Source organism: Aulostomus chinensis, chromosome 22 (assembly GCF_037954235.1).
Source record: "Aulostomus chinensis isolate RoL2024-O1b breed Wild chromosome 22, RoL_Achi_v1.0, whole genome shotgun sequence".
NCBI classification, from domain to species: domain Eukaryota; kingdom Metazoa; phylum Chordata; class Actinopteri; order Syngnathiformes; family Aulostomidae; genus Aulostomus; species Aulostomus chinensis.
This window is the reverse complement of record NC_141341.1, coordinates 4,844,899-4,870,639: the sequence shown is the minus strand read 5'-3', so window position 1 is coordinate 4,870,639 and position 25,741 is coordinate 4,844,899. Positions and strand designations below refer to the sequence as shown.

At 43.1% G+C, this 25,741-nt stretch overlaps 1 protein-coding gene across 3 annotated transcripts in view; it reads left to right on the top strand.

Moving 5' to 3' along the window:
- Positions 1–25,741, top strand: part of ctnnal1 (catenin (cadherin-associated protein), alpha-like 1) — a 59,620-nt gene that overhangs the window by 18,735 nt on the left and 15,144 nt on the right. For all 3 annotated transcript variants that reach the window (XM_086193676.1, XM_086193677.1, XM_086193675.1), the window contains exons 2-7: positions 14,966–15,155; positions 20,286–20,473; positions 21,137–21,256; positions 22,654–22,743; positions 22,993–23,163; positions 24,163–24,363. In XM_086193676.1, the coding sequence (XP_086049802.1) occupies positions 14,966–15,155; positions 20,286–20,473; positions 21,137–21,256; positions 22,654–22,743; positions 22,993–23,163; positions 24,163–24,363 (960 nt within the window). The remainder of the gene's footprint in view (positions 1–14,965; positions 15,156–20,285; positions 20,474–21,136; positions 21,257–22,653; positions 22,744–22,992; positions 23,164–24,162; positions 24,364–25,741) is intronic.

The following is a 25,741-nucleotide window of genomic DNA, read 5'->3' as shown; positions in this document are numbered from 1 at the left end:
CGTTTATTTGACAGTGAATGGTCTTTTGGAAAATATGAGCAGATTTTTATAGGTTTGTCTACCCCGTGCCAACCTTAAATTCAATTCTGTTGTTTAGTCTTGGCTTGTGTGCGCACACAGGGGCAGACAGAGTCAATTGACCATCAGGTTGTTGCGATATAAAGCCAACTGCTTTGACAGTTAAAAGAGAAGAGAGATTCAAATTCATGTAAGTCCATTACTTTCATCCTTGTAATTGCTGCAGTATTGTGTAATTCAAATTCCCTGCACAGCAATCAAATATTGCTATTGTCTCAAAGACTGGGCCAAAAAGGTTGCACGGCAAGTCTGCAGTAATATGCTCATTATTAAATCTGTGTAAGTACTTTGTCCTGAAAAATATCTGCATTTTGTTTAATTAAATTCTCCCTGGTGAGTCAGCTAATCTGACCAAGCTTGAATTCCTTGCTTAAAAAAAAAATTTAAAAAAATAATAATAATTGTGATGCACGCTGCGGCAGTTGTTGCTGTTGTGCCATAGTGCGACAAAAGCTGGAAGAGCAGAGAGAGTTTACAGCGCTTGACACATTGTCCCACAGTGAGTCATGCAGGAAGCCTGGAGCCAACATTTCAGATGGCTACTTAAAGGGTTAGATGCCGCCTCGGCTTTAATGGGAATGTCATGGTCACCTGCCTCTGCTTCAGCTGCAGCCACCACGGATTAAACATGACGGAAGCGTGTTTTATTTTACACTAGAAAAATGCACCGTCAAGTATCTGAGATTCTTATTTGTGCTCCATTGCAGGAGCAAGAGCTTTGTTCATGTTGCTCCCTCTCAGAACGTTCTGGCTGTGTTGCAGGGTTTAGAGATTTCAGTGGAAATTGATATTTCTAAATTGAGATAAAGATGAATGGAGATCACAAGAAAGATCCTCAATTCTTTGGCTTTTATTGCAGTTGAAAAAAATAACCTGGTCAGGGCTCTTTGTGATATGGCCCAAAAAAGTTTCCTCACTGTATATTTTTAAAGCATGGTGATAGATACCATGATATATTTGATTTTCTAAAAATTTCCACCTCCGGTACGCATCCGTGAACTTTTGGGTCTGATGTGGATTCAGATATTATAATATATTATTATATTATATACAGTATTATAAAATATTAACAAAACAAAATCTAATATCAGAAAAGTAATGTTGAGACTTGATTCTGCTACATATAACATACCAATTTAGTTTTTGACATACACAAGTCATGTTAGATTTAATTCCAAGACATGTTACTGTTTAATTATCTAATCTTTTCACGACAGTACAAAAAGGAAGCATTAAGAGAGCGTGTGCCCCGGCCACGGAGGTTTGTGGGTACAGAATATCAATATATCATCAAAATCTGTTCATGCCAAAAGTAAATCTTCTGCATCATCGATCCAGAACCGGATTCATACCAACTGCAGGAGCTAAATACTTACTCCTCTAATTAAAGTACATAGCTTCAATGAATTTCATCTAAATATGCTAAATTTTCTGAGATATCAACCGTTGCGGTTGAAATGGCTTCTACTTTTGTGACCATGGAACACCTCCAGTAGCCTCTAGCGCCTCATGGCTCTTCACCATCTAAGATGATCAAATCTAATCAAATTCCAGAAAAACAAGAAAACAGAAATACACACTTTCCCAAAACCAGAAGTATAATCAGCAGTACTCAACTGTAGTCATGACTGCTACAAGATAGACTGTAGGCCAGCATAAATGATGGTTAAAAGTGTGCACTGAAGGGACATTGAGATAAAGTCTTGGGGCTTGCAGGTCTCAAGGCCCAGGTGAGCCACTGCCTCAGGGTACTCCATATCTGATGCTGACCCCAGAATTCCTAGATGCATGGACAGGTAGACCGGAGAAGGTTGCAGGTGAACAGTTGAGACAGCCAGAGGGAGTTTGACCCCCCCCCAGTCACGTTGTGTTCAGGTCATCTCTTCCTTGGTTGGCCCCCTTCCTGACTTTCTCTCTCTCTCTCTCTCTCTCTCTCTCTCTCTCTCTCTCTCTGTGTCTCTCCGTCTTCCCTCCCACCTACTATCCGGAGAATTACGTGAGTAAGAAGGAATGAAAAGAGGTATTGTGCTCTCTTGAATGCAAGCTGTGTGTGTGTGTGTGTGTGTGTGTGTGTGTGTGTGTGTGTTTCGGTGGGTGTGTTTTCTCTACTGTAGGGCTATACAAGTATGCAGACACCGTGGCTTTGGCATGCCACGCTGGTCAAAAGAGCAAGAGATATGTTTGAACTGGATTAATATTCACAGTCGTTTCCAAAACGTCAAACTCCAATCACACATGCAACAGACACTGATCACGGCTCTACACAGGCAGTTAGAGTTGGTGCACCATAAGACAAACATTCAACAGAATGGTTTTATTCACCATGTAATGTAGAGATCCGGATATAGACTAATAAAATTGCACTGTGCATAATACGCTGGCTCCCTTCAAGGCTTGGCATTATGTTTTGGATCAGATCCCTGGACCATGATACTATGTCCGCTCACATAACAGTTCTAAAGCTTTGCCCATGAGTGGCCTCTTTCTGGGAGAGAGCTGGGAAAAGACAAACTCCTCCATGATGAATTAATGATGGAACATTTGGGAAATTTGAATATTTGCTTGACAAGGATGAGAAGATTGATAGATTTTCTCCTGGATTCAGATGGAGCAACAGCACATGGTTTAATTTTTGCCCATACAAGTTCTTCTGTCACACACCAGAATTCCACTTCATGTGCTTCATCCGATGGCTGGGATCTCCAGAGTGTTTGCGAACTTCCTCCTATCCGTTTCTTCTTAGTCCGGTATATTGACAAAAACATTAATTTTTGCAATGGTTTTCAGGTAGTGTGCAAGCACTTGGTCTGTCTGCAGCTCTCTCTCTAGGTGTTGAAAAACAGACAAATCAGCCTCCAACTCTGGGCTAATCAGTGAGCCTCTCTGTTGCCTTGCAGGGACACACATGCACACACACTCTGTATATTATACAAAATTATGGACTCTAAGTGCTCCAATGTGAAGGAGGCATAAGGACGTAGAAGCAGCAGCAGATGGCGAAGTGAAAAATGTAACTAAATAAATAAATAAAAGACGCTTTTTGGCTTCAGGAGTATAAAAGAATGAGTAAATGTCTCTAAAATAAGCTACGATGAGTTCCTAGGTTTTGAAATAAATATCACCAATTGTACAATTACAGTTTAAGATCAGCAGAGGAATATGTGAATTATTTAATATTAGGAGTTGGTTCATCAAGATAAGTATGTACTCTCCTTCATCTTACAGAGCCAGACAGGCTATTTAATATTTTAATTCATTCAGTCCATATCAAAGCTCATATCGCAGCTTGTTAATTAGCGTAGAGTTACTGCCTGAATCAGACTCTTAACTTCTATTAGTTTGATACTAAATTAGCATGTAAAGTTATTGATTTTGTTCACAGAAGTGATTTCTTTGTACAGACGTCCCTAATAACATTACTAAAGGTCAAGTCACTCAGTTTTTACTGAAATCTTTTGCTTTTACTGGAAGGTTTTGATAAAAAGAGGTGCTAACATCACACGTTTAGTTCAATGATCATTAACAAGGAAGGCAAAAAACAACTCAAGCAGAGAACTTTTGTTTTGCAACAAGTTGTTCTCTTTTACTAACTGCAATAGAAATGGCGGGAACCTTCAGTGCCTTGCGGTGAGTGCACCCTCTACTGGCCACCCTATCACCACTCAACAGTGCATCTCTGACAGACTCGTTCAGCGTCAGTGAGAAGACGTGCTACTCTATTGTTGGTCTGGAGGAGTTGGTTCTATGCAGTGGGACGCAGCTAGTTAGTATTCAACAGTGATAACCTTTCTCACTCGGGTTTGCTGTGGAGTCTGCCCGTCCGCGTATTCAAATGTCATCCCTGTTTGCTGAGTCAAAGCTTGAAGGCCAAGCCGTGCCCTTTCCTCATACTTCACAATCTGATAACAATCCCCAACTCATTCAGCTTCTTGTTGTTGGGATTGCCTTTATTATCTGTCAGCCCTTCACTCTTGTGTTCCTGTCTGCTCGCCTGAGTGTCTGTTACACCCGTCGCCGCCCCCTCGTCTGTCTCCTAGGCTGCGTGTCTGTTGGCATCATGAGAGTGGGCTCCACATCATGTCGTCTGATTGTAAACTTGTGTCACATGCTACCCGTTCTGTTTGCTGTCTGTCTGCAGAGTTCAGACTTGAACCGGGGGAAACTGAGCGTTGCAGCTTTGAGCAACTTGGACGTCAAACCGTGACATGATCCATGGTTGGCGAGGTTTCTGGCTTGGAACTTGCCAGCCATCTGAGTCCTCTCTGTGTGGAGCTTCCATGTTCTTCCCATGCCAGCGTGGGTTCCCTGTAGGTGCTCCTACCTCCTACCACACAACAAAAACATACAAGTTAGCTTAACACAAGACTCTTAATTGCTCCCAGATGTGAAGGTGAGCTGGCGTCTCTCTGTCAGCCCTGTGATGGACCCATGCCCCGCCTCTTGCCCTATTCCAGATGGGATATACTCCAACTCCCAGTGACACGGTACAGGATAAGGTGTAGACAATGGACTAGGAGTGAGTTTTTCATTGTTTGGACTCTCGTTTTTTCTATTTATATAGGGCTTTTCCATTTAAACAGCTCTCAAAGTGCTTTCCAATGCTGCTGAGGCTGTCATGCCATGTGCCACCCTGCTCCTCAGGACCAGTTAGGGGGTTCAGTATCTTGCCCAAGGACACAATGACGCACATTGGCTTTGCATGCATAATTACAGTCACTGGACTACTGTTGTTGTCCCAGTGTACATGAATAGGGAAGAGGCAGAGTGAGTCTGCCCCTGGACGGGTGGGAGGCAGTGTGGGGTGGCGCTCAGACATTCTGATCACATACCAAACATGCGGCGGACAGCTTGATCAGCTGAGACGGCATCAAGTTTGTGTCTGTGTCTTCAAATGTGTTGCTTTTGCAGTCGTTTTTCTTGCAATGATGGTTTGACTTTCAGGTCAAAACACAGCAGTGGATCCTAAGGGGACATGAGCAGAACATCGATTGGGGGCGGATTGAAGCACACACATGCCGGAGCAGTTGGATTCCAGACAGCATTGTCTAGATGTGTTCACATGATTTCAGTCAGTCAAACATGTTTACATGTATCTTAAAAGTCCAGGTTCAGTCAGACTCGTGCTGTTGTTCTTCTCTAACATCAAGCAAATGTTCTGATGGTCAGCGAAGGAGTCAGGGATCGAGGCGCTCCCCTCTGATTACTTGATGGCTACTCAGCCCTCAGAGCCATGCGTCTGATTGTTTACCACCCGGTTGTATTTTGTTGTATGTTTTCATTGGGAGTGTAACATTGAAGCTAGCTTCCATGATTTAACGGCAACAACAACCAACATATTTGGTTTCTTTGCCTCACAGTGTGGTTCTCTACCGACTGTCCCACAGGGAAGACGTTTGGATGGAGAATTTTGTTTATTTATTTTTAGACCGTCTGACTCAGCAGGACAAATTACAGTCACATGTTGTGTGCAGTATTTTGAAGAACGCCAGCATGATGTGAATCTAACGTTATGACAGTTGTGGAGATGTATTTCATTTTATTCGCAGCCCTTAAGAGAAATCTGAAACATAAACACAGTGTCACGAACATCCTACAGTCTCAAGAGACATAAAGACACAGTGATGCATACTCTTTGGGTATAAATACACAAGGATCTGTATGTGGGCTGCGCTACGTTGCTGTCAGCAAGCTGGCCGTCTGCTGGCTTCTATAGTCTTCTCACATCCATCACCCCCTCTGCTGTGCCCCTCTCCTTCCTTCTTAGGCAATCAGTTGGTATTATCCCCATCATCTTGTGGTTCCATAGGCACACAGCGCTCAGATTGTTCTCTCTGGAACTATGTGCCTTTAAACCATCTGTGTTCAATCATCCTAAAGGACTACGGCGAGTAGTGTCTAATCACAGCACTCTCTGTCGGGGATATTTGGTGTTCCAGCTCTAGAGGTGTGTTGCACAGGAAAGACGCAGCTTTATCACGGGAGGCCTGGCGTTGGTTGTGTCGAGCCTGGATGAGAATCTTCTTCCAGTTTAGGAGACTAGTAAATCAGAATTTGTTTAAACTCTTCAACCAAATGTTTAGTGCAAATACAGACAGCAGTGGTGAGTGAGAATGATTATATGGCTTGTAAAAGTCATAATAAACCCATATTGTTTGATTCTTGGGATTGTTTACTTGCTTAAGCAGCACAAGTTATGAGTTCTTTGTGTCTCTTTTTTCAGATACATAAGTCAGTGCCTGAAGGTTCTTCAGAAACCGTGTAAATATTAAACTTTACACCAGCTCCTCAGGGTGGGAACCCAAACACACCGCCCGAGAATGTGTTTGCAGGTGTGTGTGTGTGTGTGTGTGTGTGCGCGCATGAGGCTCAGAGTGAACGAAAACTCGTTCTGTGTAATTCCTAAAGAATGTATGACCAGTCAAGACCACGTATGGATGTGATTCAGCTCAGCTGGTATGCTAAACTCAACGGATGCCTTGTGGTTCTCATTGAACAAAGGTAGATCAGAGAATTTCTGCTCCGTTAACTGAGCCTGTTCCTCTGTCCACTGTGTCTGTAGGCAGATGAAAGGGCGTCAAATGTCTTTACGTTGGACAGGATATGGCTGGGAACTGGCCTCTGGCCTGGCATGCGGTTGACTGTTGTTTTATTTGGTAATGATCAACTTCATATTCAGTTGTCTGGGCTTTTGAAACACTTTTTTTTTTCAAACGGGTGTCATTCATTCATTCAGTTTGTGTTGTTTGTCCGACTAAAACTGGACTTTTTACACATTCGATCACGTTAGTCCAGCTGGAATCGTCGTGTTGATCATCTTGATGTCGGACTAGCTTGCTAATTTTTTGGTATGTGATTCAAAATGCGAAAAGGAAGAAATTGCAACCGGCTGCAACCTCCACCTACTAACGCAAGTCCGTCAATAAATGGATTCTTCTCCACTTCTTGCATACTGGGACAATATAATCCAATTAAATGTAGCTTGATTGCAACTGTGCATTTAAAGCCACTGAACGTGTGCATTGTGCACTTAAATTTAGGTCAGAAGAAATTAATTAATATTATCTGTATATGAAAGGAGGTCCAAATTCTTGCTTGTGTTGTACGTCGCTTTGGACGAAAGCGTCTGCTAAATGAAATTGTAGAATTGTAGAAAGGAGAAATGTTCCCTGAGTAATGTTTCTGTTGTAGGAGTTACATGGTGCAGCGGAGCTACTCAATCATACTTCTACTGCACAAGGTTTTAAATTAAACACCAAAGGATTCAGCTTTGCAAGCTGCTGTTGTATCACTGTGCTGTACTGTAGCGGACGGACTCGAGGGACCGGCTTGAATCCCTCAGTATACACAGAAGGCTTCCAGAAAAGAGTAGGATGAAGGTACTTGAGCTCACGAGGGAGAGAGTTTTAAAGGATGACGCCGGACATAAAGCGCAAAGGAAAACAAGTCGGGCTATAGTTGCGTACGTGAGCCGACCTACTCTTTTTGTCTTCACCTGTCCCCATCCATCAGTGTCCTCGTACTGCTTTGCCTCTCTTTTCATCTCCTCATATTGCTTCTCCAGGCTGCCTGTCAAAGAGGGCAATGTTGAACTCCTGTTTGTTGCTGTCAATTTGGAAGGAATTTGCTTGCCCATTAAAGTGCATGTTCAGTACAACTTTCATTCCTCTCCTCTTATGTTTTTTTTATTTTTTCCTCGTTGTGTCCCCAGTGATCAGCCAGCCACCACTTTCCTTGCATCAGTAATGATTGAGCACGAACAGCTTTTTCAAGGGCACCACGGTTCAGAATCCCTTGAAGACTTAAAAAAAGAGAGGGGAAAAAAAATAGGATGTCCCGGAGAAATCCATGTGGTTACAACAAACAGGCCAAGTCTACTTTTGTGTACAAGCCAGCAAACCCGTAGCCAAGATGAGACCTGGAAGTGTTTCTTTTCCTGTTCATCTTCATAAAGGGATCCATGTGCTGCTTGGGTTCGTGTGATGAGAGGGACGTTATGAGGTAACAGGGACCTTTAAAGTTTCAATCCTAGCAGGGACAAACAAACTATTGCTGACAGTTCCATCTGCTCGACAAGCAAACACGAGCCCAGCTTAATGTACACATGAATTCTCTTTTACTCTCTTGCTCTTCTTCATCTTCAGCGAGGTGGTGTCCAATTATTTCTCAGCAGTACGCATTCAGTAAAGCAAATACTTCTATCTCCACACACACACACACACATAAAATGAGCTGTGCTGTCAAAATATATGGATGAATATCTTCCTTTTGATTTACAATCCCACACACACAAATGTAGTAATTATTCACTGCTGCTCATCTTTGAATGCTGGGCAAGTTTCTTTGTTAGGAAAGTTTTTGTTGTTTTTTTTTTTTGCTTGAGGGAAGAAAAAAAAAAGTCCATCTTAAGTTGCTGGTCTTTTTAGAAGGCCAAGTAAAGCTTATAGGAATCGGAGGTATAAATGAAACAAATAACCAGGGCAGCACAACACATGCCAAGCAGGTAATTATAGAGATAAATGGCTCCCATACATAGACTCTACTTGGATGGCCCACCCAAGAAGACTGAGACCCGCCTGGATAGATCTAATCCTTCTTCTTTACTGTTGAGGTGCTTGCAGATGTACAATTTGTACACCACAGCAACATACTCTTAAAAAAAAAAAGTACAAATAGCTGTAAATTAGCTAAATCAGAACTTTTAAAGATCTTTTTAACAGTGATATACTGTAAATGACCCTGCTAAGACCAAACATGCGATGGAAAAGCACTCCAAAAGGGACAATAGAAACTCACAGTTGCCTCATGTGGCAAATCATATTCAAGACCGTCGAAACTGAGCTTAAGACCATTTATTTTTATTGCCTTTTACTGTATTTGTTTAAAAAGAATTTAAGACTTTCAAAGGACCTGCAATAACCCTGTTATAGGGATTTTATTGAGCAAATTCATTCAGCTTTCCATGCACCATCACATCCTGCGCTATCACACTCAAACACCGGCTACAAGACACTTTTAAATTCTCAGTCAGGTCTCCAGGTTGGGCCTATTCACACTTTTATCTCACTTGTTTCCAAATGATTTCATGCAGTTATAGCTGACAAGAATGACGTACATTCACCCCTGGAACAGAAGAATTGATATGCCTTGCACAATTCAAGGAGCAGAACAGAGAAAGAATGACACAGATACTGCCAAACTTTCTCCCAGCATTGCCTTTCAGTGAAAACTCAAGTCAGTAGCCATGGGAGGCAGCCACAAATGTTTCCAGCTTTTGTTACCATCTGATTTATAGTCGGTCACTGTGTCCTTGAGGTGTTCGTCCAGATTTCCTGTGAACCGGTCGGAGGGCTCTGTGTTTAGTTGCTCTGAGCGAGCTGTTGATGTCATCTTTATAGGCTTGTAATTGAAATCCTAATTACAGATAACAGGAGACACAAGAGAGGGATCATCGTGGAAGAAAGAACGGGACGGGCCAACTCTGGGGTGTTTATGTGTGAATAAATACAGAGACGTTCCCACCGGCCATAAAAGTCCTGAGAGGAGAGAAGTTTGGGGAGCTTTTCTTCCAGAGCACGAATGTCACAGAATTTGATAAATATTTCATGATGACATAAGGGAGTAGAGGCAAATAATTGCCTGCTTCAACAGAATGTACTGTGTGTTCCAACTTGGCTCTCGTATGCATCACGTTTGATTGTAGATTACACTGTTCTCCACAGAGAACCCTAATATATACTAACTAATACAACTCCGGGAATACAAGCAAACTAAGCAGAAGGTCTATTTTTTTTTTTTAAGGTTTTGGGGGTTGTTTTAGTTGCGCCAACGTTTTCTCAAATATTACTTATTGTGTCTACTAGCTTTCAAGTGTCTCCTGTTAACTTCAACCAATCAGTCGGTAGACGAGGAAAAGCGTCTTTGCCGTCAAGAGAAACCGTCAATAATCACTTTCCAACAGATATTTGAAAAATTGGAATTGAAGTTAAAATACAAAAAGTGTGAGACCGATTGAAGAGGGGAAAGTATTCTCTCACATCCCGTTGACTTCGTGTCCTAAATATTGCTGCCTTGTAGTTCACATCAACTTTCTAGTACATAAACACAGCAGCTGGGTGCAGCCATCTTGGTCCTCTTGCTCCTGAAACCTTTTGTGTTTTGCCCTCATACAAAGACCAAGTGGTAATTGCTTTGATTGAGAGATTCCTAGTGCCATAAAGTACACAATACTGTGGGTTAAAAACGCAGAGCATCCATGTTTCATCAGAGTAATTAGTGCAGATCTTATCAGCAACGGAATAGCAAACTTTCAGTCGATACTCAGAGCTAATGAGAAACCAGTGTAGCGTGACCATGCAGATTTCTCTGTCTCCGCACACGGACAATGATGTAAATGTTATTTGATATACATGCAAACACAAAGGCCTATCTTCTACAGTGACACTCTATCAATATTACACTTCCTCCACCCAGCTCTGTTCCTGTTTGCACAGCCCAGTAAATGTACCCACCAAGTAATCCCTAATGGAGGAAATCCCAGGCTGTGGTTCTTCTTTATCTCTCCCTCTGTCTCTTTGTAATTCACATGGACCTTTTCTCTGTTTGTCTTTCAAACACACACTGTATTAGTCTTGTTAAGCTAACATCACTCTTCCGTCATCTGTCGCAGTGTTTTACATACAAGAAGTGGAATCAGGTTTTCTAATTTTTTATTTTTTTCCGGTCGGACTTTTTTCATTTCCCTTTGTCTGTCAATCAATTTCCCTCTGTCACTTTCTCTTCCTCTCCCTGATCCTCACTCTACCTGCACGCGCTTACAGAGGAGCTTCCTCTTCCTGCTCTCAACCCACTCTAGATGCAGCTTTGTGGCTCAGCGCCAACCTCGGCAGCACTCGTGATCGTCACCATTTTCTTCCTCACATCGTGCAGGAAAACATGACTTTTCCTGGGTTCGGTCTCGTCTGGTCCTTAGACCATAGGTGACATCTATCATATGTCACTGATATGTGAATTAGGTCTGTTGGATAAGGTTGATGTTGAACAAGAGCCTATTTATGACGTGGATCTGATTCATGTGTCACTGTGCCCTAATTCCCTTTGCTTGGCTGCATAATGTCCTGCCAGCCAGTTTTCTAAGGAGTATTCTCCTCTGCGTGGATGAGTCAGTGGTAAACACGGCAGGCAGGACGAGACAAGCTTACACTGAGGTAAAGAGCGAAGGGACAGATCAGCAAGCGTTTCGCGGGCACTTTCAGGGTCATCGTCTCGCCACAGAACAGTGTTTTTGTCAGTGAATGGAGGAAAAAAACTGAGGAGACAGCAGCAAGTAACGGTTTATTTCAACCAGCTGCTTCTGCTGCTCACGATGTGACACATATAAACATACATTTACATACATTAGCATACACAACTCTAGTCTTTTACTGCACCTCTATGCGTCTTGGTCTTCCTTTGGTGGGTGTAGAATTGGGCTAATGCACATCAAATTCAGGGAATGTAGAAATAAACATCCCCCTCCATTTAGGGAGGCTTCGATATTTTTTGGCCTTCATGCTGGTGGCAACCATGGACCGGATCCATGATGTTTTTGTCTTGTATGTCCTTCTTCCCCATCTGTGTTGAGGCTGTGTCTCTGGAACACCTCAAAGGAGTTTACTCCAAATTTGGCTTAATTGTCCTCTGGGACTTGAGGATGAACTGGACAGATTTTGGTGGTCAAAGGTCACTGTCACCTCCATAGAAAAATTATGTCTCAGCAACAGTTTGAGGAAATTTCCTCGGAAAGTAATTTTATCCTGTTTTTTTAATTGATTTCCATAAACCCCAAATACACCAGACCTGCGCTTTCCATTTGTGCAGAGTTGATGGAGCAGATAAAAGCAAAAGAGAAACAACTCTGCCTGCTGAAGTTAGGCGTCATGGGCGGCCCCAGTGTAGCTAAAAGGTGATGGTAATTGGTTCAGTCACAAACAATACAATCCTATGTTCTCTTCAATGTACTGCAGTATAGCACTACATCATCAATCAGCCTTATGTACAAAGAAACAATCCTGGAAGTGTACTCAGAGTCAGTGCTGTTATTACTGAGAATTAAAATGTCCTGAGATGTTTAATGCCTTTTATATAAAATATTTGATTGCCTACATGCATATACTACATTCATCATAAAATAAAGTCATTCACAGGAGCAGGCATTCTCGCGCTACAGCAGAAGTGGAGCCTCCGTCAGACTTTGAGGCGAACAGTCCTGCGTTGTTGAGCTGGAGCCCTTCGCGTCAGCACCCCTGCTGCTTCAACACACTGCTCCCATTCAAATGAATGAGAGGGCTGGGGTTTCTTTTTTCAAGAAGATCTGCATATGGCCTCCTTCAGCAGAGTTAAACATGTTGTACTATCAGTATAAAGAACTCGAAATGATAAGAATGCATTCAGTAATAAGGGAATGGCAGCTTCGGCTTCTTGCTAACTCTGTCTGGTTCCGGAGGTCTCACACTCTTAGACGTGTTGATGGGGGGGGGTTCATGGTCAGAAACTGGGAGTGGCCTTTAACTCGCGTCCCATGGCCCTCTCAGAAAAACACTCCTTTCCTGTCCCAATCCCATGGCAGTTCCCGCGGGGGTGATACGAGCCTATTTACAGACAGGTCAGTTGTGTGTGTGTGTGTGTGTGTGTGTGTGTGTGTGTGTGAGAGAGAGAGAGAGCAAGGCCACAAGGGGCTGAGCAAACCAATGCCCCACACGTAGCTCTACAATGAATTAAGAGTTGACTTGTATTAAATTGAATTCTAAAGAAAAATAGAAAATCAATAATGTGGTGATCAGTGTTGATACTGTGGCCGTTTACCTCGAACAGATCAATACATATGAAACACTGCGCTGGTGCCTGACACTGTAAAATAAATATAAAAACTGCCCTCTTGCCTCTCATGATTACTGTCCCACCACCGACTCTTGATCCTGCTCCACCCCAGTCACATGATGAATAGGGAAACTGACTCCGCAGGAATCAGGATATATGGCCAGCCTCTAGCACAAATTCCTGCATTTAGGACTCATTGATGTAATTTGGGGCCACAAGGTTTTTGGTTCCACAAGTGAAAAAGTGATATTCGTTTGATTGTATCTGCTGGACATGGCTGGTGTGGCAGTGAAAGTGTGGGGTTCATGAACGAGAGCAAAACGCAGTTGTAGATGACACTCACACTGAGCTCATGGAAACAAAGGGTTGTTGTTTTTCTCTCTCTTTTAACAAAATTGCGACTCTACAACTGCGACCCATGATAAAGTGTGTCAGGATCAGTGAGGAGGAAGGTGGAACAGAGACTTACAGAAGTACACAGGAACTGAAGCTCTCATCATTTATTTTAACAAAAGAAGAACAGGAACAACATAATGACACTGAGAAAACTAAGTAAATACACGGGTAAATGGCGAGGAACACGGGGCTGGGAAAGTGAGCGGTGAACACAACAGGATAACTAGAACAGACAAAAATAAAAACACATGAAATGACAAATTGAATGGAGATACACTACACAAAAAGAGTCTGGCGGGAGAGGACTGGGACAGGGAAGGAGCTGAAAGGACTGTGATTGGCGTGAATCGATTACTCCCAAGACACACAATAGCAAAGTAACACCAAAAAAAAAAGGGGGGAAACTGACAATGACGAGTAAAACAAGAAGACACACTTGTGAAATACGTTTCCAAATAAAGCAGGAACCTAGAAAGAGGTCAGAACACGAGGAGAAAAAAACAGACACCAAGGAAAATGAAGAACACACAGACACCTGGAGGGTACAAACTACAAATCCAGACTTCAAGTCAGGTGGCGCAAACACAACTTCTCGCTGCTGAACTGTCGCATGCCTCATCCTGACGTCAGGCGGTTACTCGTGCAACAGCCTTTCAGTTACGCTTGAGTGCGTTTCACAAGATTCTTTTCAGATGCGTTTTGTGAGGATATTGTGAGGAGCATTCGGTTCCTCCAGCAGGACGCTGCCACCTGAGCTCAGCACAATCAGCACGTGTTCGGCATAAAGATTCTGACTGTATGAGGGTCCCCACTCGGACTACCTGGAGCTGTTGTGGGCCAATTAGAATCACCACCCGCTACTCCCTCTCCCCCACACACACTGTAACACACACACACACATATGCACTCCCACTCACAATGATAACAGCTGGGGAGAGTGAAGGCAATCAATAAATAATTGATGATAATTGGTTTGAGCTATTCATAATAGATACCCTCACTGAGACCACTGAGAAGCTCCACCTGAGATTTGGTGTGAGTATTCCCGTGTGTGTGTGTGTGTGTGTGTGTGTGTGTGTGTGTGTGTGTGTGTGTGTGTGTGTGGCATTGGGTGCTTGTTCAAGCCGTAGACGTGCTTCCTCTCCTCATGCCTTCAGTTTTATCACCACTTGTAGCTCTACAGGCAGGAAACTCTTCTGTCCTGATAAGCAAATGGAGTGTGTGCTCCAGACTCAACATGCTCGCTTATCAAATATATTGCACGGACTCGTTCATGAAACATTCATTGTTCAGCGGAGAATTTACACATTTTATCCGTCTGTAAATTGTCTATTAAGCTGAGATATTCTGGGAACGTTAAATTCTATTTAATACCTGCTGATATCATCATCGCGGTTATTTTTTGTTTTAGGACTTCAAAAGGAAAGGCCCCCCCCCCCCCCCCCAGAGCCCCACAGGATGTTACACAACCGCTGTTCTCAGGCTGAACGCCGCTGATTATGAAACATCAACTTCATGACTAAAATCGTTGCTGCTTCTGATTTTTTTTCTTTCTTTTTTTACTTTTAAAGCACAAATGATAGATATGTCTTTCCGAAACAACTAATATTTCCCTTTTTCTTCTACGTTCTTGAAGATCACGACTCTCATCAACCACAAAGACAAACCCAAGAAGTCTGAGCGAACCCTGGCAGCCATTCACAGGGTGGGTCAGGCGGTGAGCGTGGCAGTGGGGCGTTTCGTAGCTGTCGGGGAGGCCATCGCCACGGAGAATCAGGAGCTGAAGGATGAGATGGGTCAAGCCTGCTTTGAGGCACGCAGAGCAGGTGGGCTACTGCAGATATCGTGTTCTAGACATTTCCATGAATTACATTTGAAGTGTTGCTTTTGATGTCAGTCATGCTCATAGTATTTTCCTGTCACAAGTACTATATGTCCTTGGTTGTTAAGCAGGATTACATCAAGATGGCTTTAAGACATTGTAATTAGGTTGGATTTAAAGGCAGAAATAGATGGAAGGAATGAATGCGTCTTGACTGGCTCATACAAGGCTGCATTAATAGATTGTGATGGAAGGCTCCGGAAGACTTGACACATTAGCCTGCTGGTGAGATCGAAGGGGTTGTAGTTTAGTCTCACTGCCTGAGGTCAGGGCTACTAATTTTATGAATCCACTCACTGATGTGGGTCTTTCCTTGCGGCCTATTAATGTTCTCCTACCACAGAGATTTAAAAAAACAACAACAACAACAACATTATGTACCTCTTTACGCAGACCTGGCATCATGGGTGGACCCTGCAGGGCCAGGCCCACATACAAGAACTGGGTCCTTTCTGGAGAAATCAGCATCAAAATTCAAATATTTTGCTACATTAATGTATGAAATGTTGAGTTTTTTATGTTGCGCTGAATGTTTGAAAGAACATGCTCAGTTTCTGATATGGTACACAAGTCCACCCTCTGCTTCACATTCTCAGGAGGGCTTTTGAGTCGTGAACCGCGAGCGACAGCGGCATGTTTATTACACTCAGCATGAAGCTGCACCCCAGCTGTGGATGACATCGGCTAGTTTGTTGAGTAGCAGCCACACGTGCGCCAGGGCAGCTAACAAGGGAAGCTCGTCCACGTCAGAAAACCACGAGTGGAGTCACTCAGCAGGTGTGCAGCTCCATAATCAGACAGGCACCGTGGGCAGTTTTAATACTGCAGCAACTGTATTGAACCAACCGCGAGCATTGACGTTCCCATCCCGTATTTAAGCGCCCTCTGAAAACTGTGCAAAGAGCCACATCAACAGAATTTTCACTGGAGTCGATGGAAACCGTGCGGACTTCGCCCGATATGAAAAAAACAAACATCCACACAGCCCTCCTCTCCCCGATGAGCCCATTACAGAGGAGGCCGCTACAGCTGTGTGATCAAAATAAATTGGAACGCCACGGTGTTGGGCCTCAGCTGGCAACTGTCTGACAACCGTAGAGTTTGTTTGTCGTAGACATGCACATAATGATGCTCTTTGTCAATACGAATATGTTCTTATATTACCCAGTTCTTTGGAATGGCCTCCGTTGTGCGTATATTCACGCCCAGTTGATGTTGGTGTTTGTCATTTTGGTTGTTGGGTGTTTCTGTGTGGAGTGTGTAGCCATCCCACCTCTGCCTCTCCTCCTCCTCCTACTCCTCCACCACCATGCGTCACCACCACAGACCGCTTTCTCCATCAGAACCAGATTTTGGTTCTGATAGGTGGACAAAAAAAAAAAAAAAAAAAAAAGTTTATTCCCTCACTCAACAACTGACAAAGTTTTGTCTGAAAGGTAAAAACAGTGTTTTCAAAAAAAAAAAAAGTATTCTGGATCATTTATATTCACTGACAGCTCACTGACATCAAAGCTGAGAATATAGAAGTGTTATTGATGTCAGAATTGTTTCTTCACTTTCAAGTGACATTTTGCCATTAAGGTGCAAACACAGACAGTCATAACAGCCTTGTGTCTTCCTGTCAATCTTATCACAGTTCTTCAGGATAAAGTTGTTAGTTGTCACCATTTTTCACAGCGAAACACTTATCAGGCCAAACAAGAACCTCATTTAGTTTTCTACAGGGCAGATTGGAAACAACATCACACCGGATAAGAATTTAGACACAACACTCTGATAATAGGTTTATTTTGGGGGAACCAGCTTGTGTAGCAAAGCGTTTAATCCTTACACAGCACTGATTTGTAAAGACGGCTAAAACTCAGACAAAGAGTGCTGGCGGGAGGAGGAGGAGAGACTGATGGGATGTGTGTTTAAAAGGGTGTATGCGTGTGTGTGTGTGTGTGTGTGTGTGTGTGTGTGTGTGTGTGTAGGTGAGTCCAAATAAATGTGTGCACGCATGCATGTGTGCAATGTCTGAATGTGTCTTCCCCACTGAGACTAATTTATTCCAGTTCTCACTTTCCTTTTTAGGAAGTGTTTTCACAGCTTTCCCTCGCACTTCTCCTCACAGGACTCTGTCCCAAATAAAGAGCTATACTTTTTCTGACTTAAGTTCATTTTGTTTGAAAAAAAAAAATGATGGCGACGTCTTTAGGGATAGAAAAGAAAGCCGTTTGGAATTTTAAGTCTGAAGGAAGGAGAAGGGCTAGTCAGAATAGGATTGACATTTCTCTAATACCTAGCCACAGGGAGAGTTTAACCAGACAGGCTTCAGCCTTGTGTGCTGTAATGAATGAAATAAAGGCAAGCTGAAAGCATTAGTTTAATTAGATGCTACCCATCATCAGAGCAACTGAGAGATCCAATGAGGCAGGTCAGTGAAGGCAATCTGGGTTTGATCTCTGTGTCTCTCACTCAGTCTCTCAGTGTCACCCTCACATTTGCCCACGTTGTGTCTCGCTTTCCCTCGTCAAACGTTATTAATTCCTCAAATGGTAGTTTGGATAAGAGCAAAGACTTACCCAGTATTAACATTTAGCTCCATGTGGGCTATGTGTCGCCTACAGAGCAACAAGTTGCCCAAAGAGACCATTTTTTCATGCTCTTTTTTTTTTGTGCCATGACACCGAATGACACACTCACGATGAGGCAAGTAAAAGGTTTTGCCTTATGATGGTTCATGAGAGAAATACAAGTACTAGCTGTAGTTGATCTTAAAGCAATTCTAAAAGTGTATTTTGCTGTTAAATTACTCACTTATAGTTTTCTTGCGCTCACAAAGATGTTTTTCCCTGCTTCAGTAGTTTTTTGTGACTCTAAAATGCAGAAAATCTCTCTCTCTCTCTTCATATATACTGTATGTAGGATATATATGTATACTGATAGCTAGTATCATGTCAGCGTGTCCCTCATCCTCAGTATTTAAGGGGCCCGTTTGAAGTGGAGTGTTGGTGCTTTGTTGCCTCTCTGCTCATGTGGGCTCACTTCTGAAGTGAAGACATCTAAAATGCTTTTGAATAATCTTGCTGAGCCGTGTTTACGATCATGTGTGTCATCGCCATGCGTCTGCTGGAACCTCAGTGGACAGGAGCGATGCCTGGCAGTGATGGTCAGCCTTCTCCTGAGGCACCATTGAACCCATTATGAATATCTAAAGGGTGTCATCGTTTGATTTTTAAGGTGAGACAGATCCATTCCAATAATGATCACATTTTATTTTTAGGGTTGTGAGAGGGGGAGAGTTGGCTCCGGCCCCACCCTTCCCACCCGTCGGTGTCATGGTGGTTGAGCAGCATTCTGTGGGAGTCAGGCCTGGATGTTTTAAGTGGTTAGTGGAGCTGGCACTGGAAAACAGCCTGTCGGATGCAATCAGTTTGTCAGTGCAGCTTCCTTTTAAAGGACCAGCCAAACGAAATAGACAGTCAAGCTGTATGGCCGGGCTGAGACCTCTCTCTCCCGCCGCCGCTTCCTTCATCTCCTCTCTCGTCTTGCTCTTATCTCTGGCGCTTTCCCTCTTTCTCTTGATAGGGACTATTTGCAGATGATTTTCATCTTTTTGGCAATAAGCAGGAAAAGAAAATGAGAAACAAGTGGAAGTTTAACTCTGTTTCTGAGTGCATTTGTGTATTCTTTGTATTTTTGTATTCTGGATTTGCTTTTGGCACGTTTCCCCTCTGTGTTTTAGGGTGTAAGTTCTCCATGCTAACAAAACCAGAGAACATAAGAGTAGTGTTTGGACTGGCTGCCACAGATGCCGTAGTACTCCGCCGAATATATTTCTGTGTTCCATCTTGTCCAGGATGCGATGCAGGAAACGAGTGCTCCAAACAGTGTGTATTGTGTAATCTGAAGATGAGATGTGTTTCGTGAACATTTGGGAAAATATCAACGGATGGATTCAACCTTCATCCTTCCTCTTATCTTAGGGCTGATCTCAGTGGCAGCAGGCAGTTAATTCATTCAGTCTTTCAGCTTTAGGACTGATACTCCCAGGATCAGGAATGTACAGAATTCAGTGAGAGCCAGGATGTCTGGGCTCTGGAGACGCCTCACAAGGATCTGTTATCCCTCCATTCTGGGTCTGCCTCTCCAAAGTAGAGGATTCTATTCCTGAGTCATCATACGTTTAGTCAGAAACCCTGCACATGTCCAGCTAATAGTCCGTCTCTGTGGCCTGCTGGTCTGACAATACCAGTCAACCTAGTGGCTGATCTGACATTTAACCTGAAAGGGCATGCACTGTGTCACTGCTTTTGCCTCATTATGATTTCAGGTTGTCCATCCGTCTGTCCCATTATTGCAAACGTGATTTCCCTGCAACACCCAGAGTGATTTTCTTTAAATTTGGCTCAAATGTAATCATGATAAAAGGCAATTTCACTCAAATATCTTTCTATTCAATAGGCACAACTCTCTTCACTTGCTCAGATGTAATCATTTAGTTAGGCCTCAGGGCAGCTCGGAGGAGCTGGTGAAGGTGCAGCTTTCTCCTCGGGTCTACCTTCCTCTCAAATGATTGCACCAGCTGCGAGATGCTTTGCAGGTTTGTTGGTGCTGGATGAATATTTTCACTGATCAGAGCAAGAAAGAAATGGAAAGTCTCCAAAATTTGACTCTGTTCAACTTCGATCTTCTTTGGCAGGTCCAACTTTGTCCAGGCTCTTTGTGCTACAGTTTCACACAGCCCTCGAACCTTTGCCGTTCCTCCTCCAGGCAGACTTCGACTTGGATCATAAATTGTTTTTATCGGTGGAATTAAGAACAAGCCTAAATGTATTATGCACAAACTTGTGTGAAAGCCCTCTCTGTGAAAGCGAAGAAGTTTTATTGAGATCATAAATCTTTGAAGAAAAATAGCTCTGGTATTGGATCGATACTTGGAATCTGCAGGTACCCTGACTTTAGGGATCTGAATCCTTGCCAGAAGCAAAAGTTGGCTGGGGGTATCTGTATAGTGTCAGACAATATATCAGCTTGACCAGTTTAACATTTGAGCTCTACTGCCGGACCAAATTCTCTCCTCCATTTGCAGGTGATGCTATCGCCCAGCTGACAGATGTGAGCTCAGCCTTGCCATCGCAGTCAGACGGACGTGTCACGGTGTTCAGTGATCGGACGGGCATGGTAAAGGCTGCCCGCTTGCTTCTCTCATCAGTCACTAAAGTTCTGGTCCTGGCCGATCGAATAGTCATCAAACAGATAATCACATCACGCAACAAGGTGAGACGTACAAGAATGATCTGCTGCAACCTTTCTGGCTTCATTTCTCGCTCTTCAACATAGACACAAACCTTAGCAATCCTGAGTTTTTCTTTCCTAATAGATAACCACAGGTTCTCTGGAGGATGGAAAAACGAAGCTAGAGTCTCTCTCTCTCGCCCTCTCTCCATCGTACCTGTCTATTCTCTCAGCCAGACAGAGTGTGTGATATGGATGTAGGTGCACGCTGAGCCAAGAATGGAAACAGGAGGCCTAAATCACGACTGGTCAGCCTCATTGGGACAGACAGTTAACAGCCCTCTGTTCTCCATTTCTAGCAAATACAATTATGTCTCTTCCTCCTCTTTGTCTGGCATGGATAAACACTGCTGTTGTAGCACTGCTAGCAAGCCTACCCTCTAACTTTACAGCTACTTTGACTATTATTAACTCAAATACAGGTGAAGGACTGCTTCGTTGCTGGTTTTACTGATGGATGGAATAACAGGCTATGGACTAAGCAGAAACAGAGGGCGGGGGGATCCAAAATTGGTTTTAAGCTATTACATTTCAACCTCTTATAAGTCAATACTCACTCTTAAGATCTATATTCTGTGTCTATCGTTTCAAAAAGCATGGAAATCATTTGTGGGCATTCAACTTAGATCTCTGATCTTCTCCCAGGTCCTCGTAACCCTCGACCATCTGGAAAGAGTCAGCACCTTCCAGGAATTTGTACAGATTTTCAGTCAATTTGGCAACGAGATGGTGGAGTTTGCCCACCTCACCGGGGACAGACAGAACGTGAGTAGCATGAGAAGCAACAAACTCAGAGGCTTCCAGCTCTTAGAGTGTTTAAATTATCTGTTATCCGCACACTAGAAAGTCAACAAACAAAACAAGTGTAAATGTGGGTGTATCATGGCAAAAACTGGTTCAGAAAATGTAATAATTTGTCGTTTCTGCGCCACTGAGCTCATTGTCTTTCTTCATGTAGATGCAGTCTTCAGGCAAACAGTAATTTCATAAACATGGTATTCTGAATGTGCAAGCAGGTGGTGAATGAAGCCTGAATTACTTATGTTATGAATGTGCAGGCGAACTCAGAACAGATCAATAATTCAAGCCTTACATATTTACTAGAGTTTTGCAAGTAGTCAAATTATGCGGGAACAAGGCTTAATGCCTTTCATGTTTTTTGTTCAATCTGTTTCTCTTAAGAGAAATGTACAAATTGGTTTTGATGCACAGGTTGCAAAAATGATTCACTGTTGATATGAATTAGATTTTGAAGCTACAAATGTATTAGCTGTGAGCCACGGCACATTTTGCCAAACAAAACTTTAGCTAAAAGCCTCACAAAAACTGTCCAACTTGGGGGTTCTAACTTTTTTTTCTGTCAAAGGCTCCTAATCCTACTTTGATGCATACATTCTGCTTCTGCAGCTAAAGCGCTTTTCCTGCAAAAGCTGATGTAAAGTGCAACGGCTGCGATATCTAGACAGGGAGGGAGGGTCGGCCATCCCTCTTTTTGAGTTTCATCTGGGCTTGTGTTTTGACACACGCACTCCACGAATCTCTCCAACGGCCCTCATCATAGCCAAAGCTCACTCACTCTTTTTCTCTGTCTGTCTCTCTTTTTCTTTCTCTTTCTCTCTCTCTCTTCATTTGCCATCCTGTTTTCTTTTTCTTTGTGATATTCATTCCATCTCATACGCTGCCATGCACGCACAAGCGCAAGCACAAGCACAAGCACCCAGGCCTTTAGAAAGTCTGCCATCTTTATCTATTGAGGCCAAGCTAGCACAGAAGGAAACATAATGACAGATAATCACATCTTCTTTGTAATCTATGGCAAAGTGCCGGCGAAGAGTTAATTCATTTGCCTTTTCCAAATTCTGCATCTACCTAATTCGAGCTAATTCTGTTTGCAGGTTCATACACAATGGGGCTGCTTTTCTTTTTTTAGCATCAATTTTTATTAAGTAACTATAAAAGTAAGAAGTTTTTATGTGCATCATGCTTGTGTTTCCCTTCATACCAGCATAAAAGAGATTTGCTTATTTCCCCTCGGACACCCCAAGAGTTCTAAGAAGCTGCACTTGGAGTAAAGCCACCCATTACCATCTGGTGTGTGTGTGTGTGTGTGTGTGTGTGTGTGTGTGTGTGTGTGTGTGTGTGCGTGCGTGCGTACGCTGCAGGACTTGAAGGATGAGAAGAAGAAAGCCAGAATGGCAGCAGCGAGAGCAGTACTGGAGAAATGCACCATGATGCTCCTTACAGCCTCCAAGGTAAACAGCTGTGGACCTCTGGGTCGGGGTCATGGATTATATCCAGTTAAAAGATGTAAAGCCCTATCCATTTATTTAATATTAATGTTTTGCACATCCTTCCCTCAGTTATTGTACTTAAAAAAGAAATTATATATTCATAAAATAAACCAAAGAGGGAATATTTGTGGTTGGAAAACATGAAAAAGAATAGAAGTGGATTTCAGGGGGGCAACAGCTTTGACATTTCACATCAATTTTCCTCTGAAGACTTGCCTGAGGCACCCGGATTGCGAGTCGGCGAGGATCAACAAAGATGCCGTGTTCCACCGAATGCGCTGCGCCCTGGAGCAGGTCATCGAGATAGTGACTGAGGCGAGGAGCTGCGGGGAGAACAAGATCCTGCCTGCCAGCATCTACAACGGCATCAAGGACTTCAAGGTCAGAAAATAAGTCTCAGTAAAGGAGTCCGGGTATGTGAGTGGAGGTAAAGCAAAAGCTTTAGGGTTGGTCATCAGACTCCTGCAAGTTGAGCGAAGCTTGTGAGAGGAATCATCATGCAGGACACGTCCTTTTTAGCTGTTTAAAAACCACAACAGCACAGCTTGAAGTGGCTTACAGTCTTCAAAATAGACAGCGGTGGTTTAAGCAAAATAGTAAATTATCATCTACTTCTGGGTCTGTTAAAAGAGATTGCATTCATTTGATTTGATTGATTATGGCCTCTAATTATTGATATTTTTTTGGGATAATATGATTGTGTGACTCACCAGTGAACTTTTACAACCGTGACTAATCTTCTCTCTCCTCTGTGTGCGTTGGTACATAAAAGAAAACATTTGCTTAAAAACCGTGAGGTTATTTTTTATTTTATTTTTTTTTTTGCATCAACAGAAAAGGAGGAAAAAGTACTTTGATGACAGGGTCGTTGATATTAATGGAGTTTACAAAAAGTGGTGTCAACTTAAGACACGTGATCCCGGACAATCACTTCTGCAACACGGAGCGTAACTTAGAAAATAAAATATTGCATTAACTTTTGTGTCTCTACTTGAGATGGGTTTTTTTTGTGCACCGCTGAAGGTGAATTAGAATTTAAATCCATATTTATGGGGATACGCCAACTTTTTGGGAAAGTATTTGCCATCCTCTCCAGAGCTGGACAAGAAGATAGACACCCTTCTCTCACCTGAGCGCATTAGAAACCTTCTCTGACTCTGGAGACGATGGACAATATGCATATAAATTGGCAGTTTCCTTTGAATGTGTGAGGATTTTATGATAGCACACGTTTTACCACGCCTTTTCCCTCAGCATTTTGGTCAGGGTGTTTCATTTTTTTCATCCTGATTTAATTGTAGGCCATCTTCCCCTCAAATGCCCCATCATCTCTCTCTCTCTCTCTCTGTCTCTGTCTCTGTCTCTCTGTCTTTTCTGCAGTCCACCGTGGAATGCCTGCGGGAGAACCTGTACTCCTTGTCCCCTCAGAGCGTGGGCGGTCAGCTGGAGGCGCTGGTTGAGAGGACGGAGGATTTCACTGATTCGGCCTACACCAGCCACGAGCAGCGTCAGGCCATCCTCGGCTTGTGCCAGCTGGCGCGCCAGGACTCTCAGCAGCTGGTGCACGCCTGGACTGAGGCGGTATGTTGGCACGAGCAGCCACACTTGCACAGATGCACCTACAAGAATATTCATAAACACATATTCTACCATATGATGAATAATAATCTTCATACATAAAGATAACAACATAAAAACACAAAACGGAGTTACTCAAGCAGAGAATCAGTCAATAAAACAGATGTGGGCTGTTAGTGTTTAACACACAAAATGTGCTGTGCTGACAGGAACTCATCCAGACCCACATGTTAGGACAGCCTTCCACCTTCCGCACTCCTCCCTCCCCGCTCCGTCTCTCTCGGAACAACAGAGTACAATTAGCCACCTAAACAACCATTTTTACCCCGTCTCAATCATTCGAGTGAAAAAATATGTGACATTCCATGTCTTGCTGCCGTTCAACAGAATCTACTTGTCCTTCAAAAAATTTGATGGACTTACGAACCACAAGTCATTATGTTGCAGTTTCTTTCTCATTGTAAACTCTTTTCAGTGTGTTGGACAGAGGCTGCTGCTACATAATCGTACAGTAGAGCCTCATCGAGCCTCTAAAGTTGAAGGTCATTCGGGGAATTGTAAAGACCAGTACACTGCAGTGTTTTGAAACTGCAGAGGGGAAAAAAAAAAAAAAAACTGCATGAAATTCAGTCTTGGTGGGTAAATGTAGAAGGCGAGGCATTTGACGTCACAGAAGACGGAGGTCACAGAAACTTATTGAGCAGCCATGTTATTGTTCTGCTGGGATGCTGCAAAAACAGCAAGATGATACAGTGCAGCTCAATCTAATAGAAGCTTCAATAAATGTGTTCACATCCGTGTCTGCTCTTTATTTTCTTGAAATTGACCATTCAGATGTGATGCTGTCCTTCATTAAGTTGACCAGCCATTAAAAGAATGACACAATTGAAACTTCATGTACAGTTAACAACTGCAGATTCCTCTACGTGACCATGTACCGTCAGCTTTAGATGGAGGAAATGAGATGGCCCACTTAAGAGTTGTTCCCTGTATCCGTGTCACACTCCCCACCCCTTTTGGAGGCTTTTCAATTTGGCAGATTGTGACTGCCAGCTAATATCTGCTAACATCTTGCTTTTGTCTACATTAGGAACATTAATCACCATTCACTCCCTGGTCAAATTTCTCTTCAGTAAAGATTGGTATTCATCAGCTCCGCCCCCAATCTGCATCAATTTGAACACAAAACCAGAATAAAACGTTGTTTTCAGTCCAGTTGGTGTGCTTTAAATCGTGAACATACGTACGACTAGTGGTTGGGACTCCGTTATCAATAATATTATTCAAGGCAATGAAATCTTGAGGTCTCTGCTGATAACTTCTGCAACTCTCAGCCACAAATTCAACCTGTCTGTGCTCAGAGCGGCAGTATTGTAGCGTT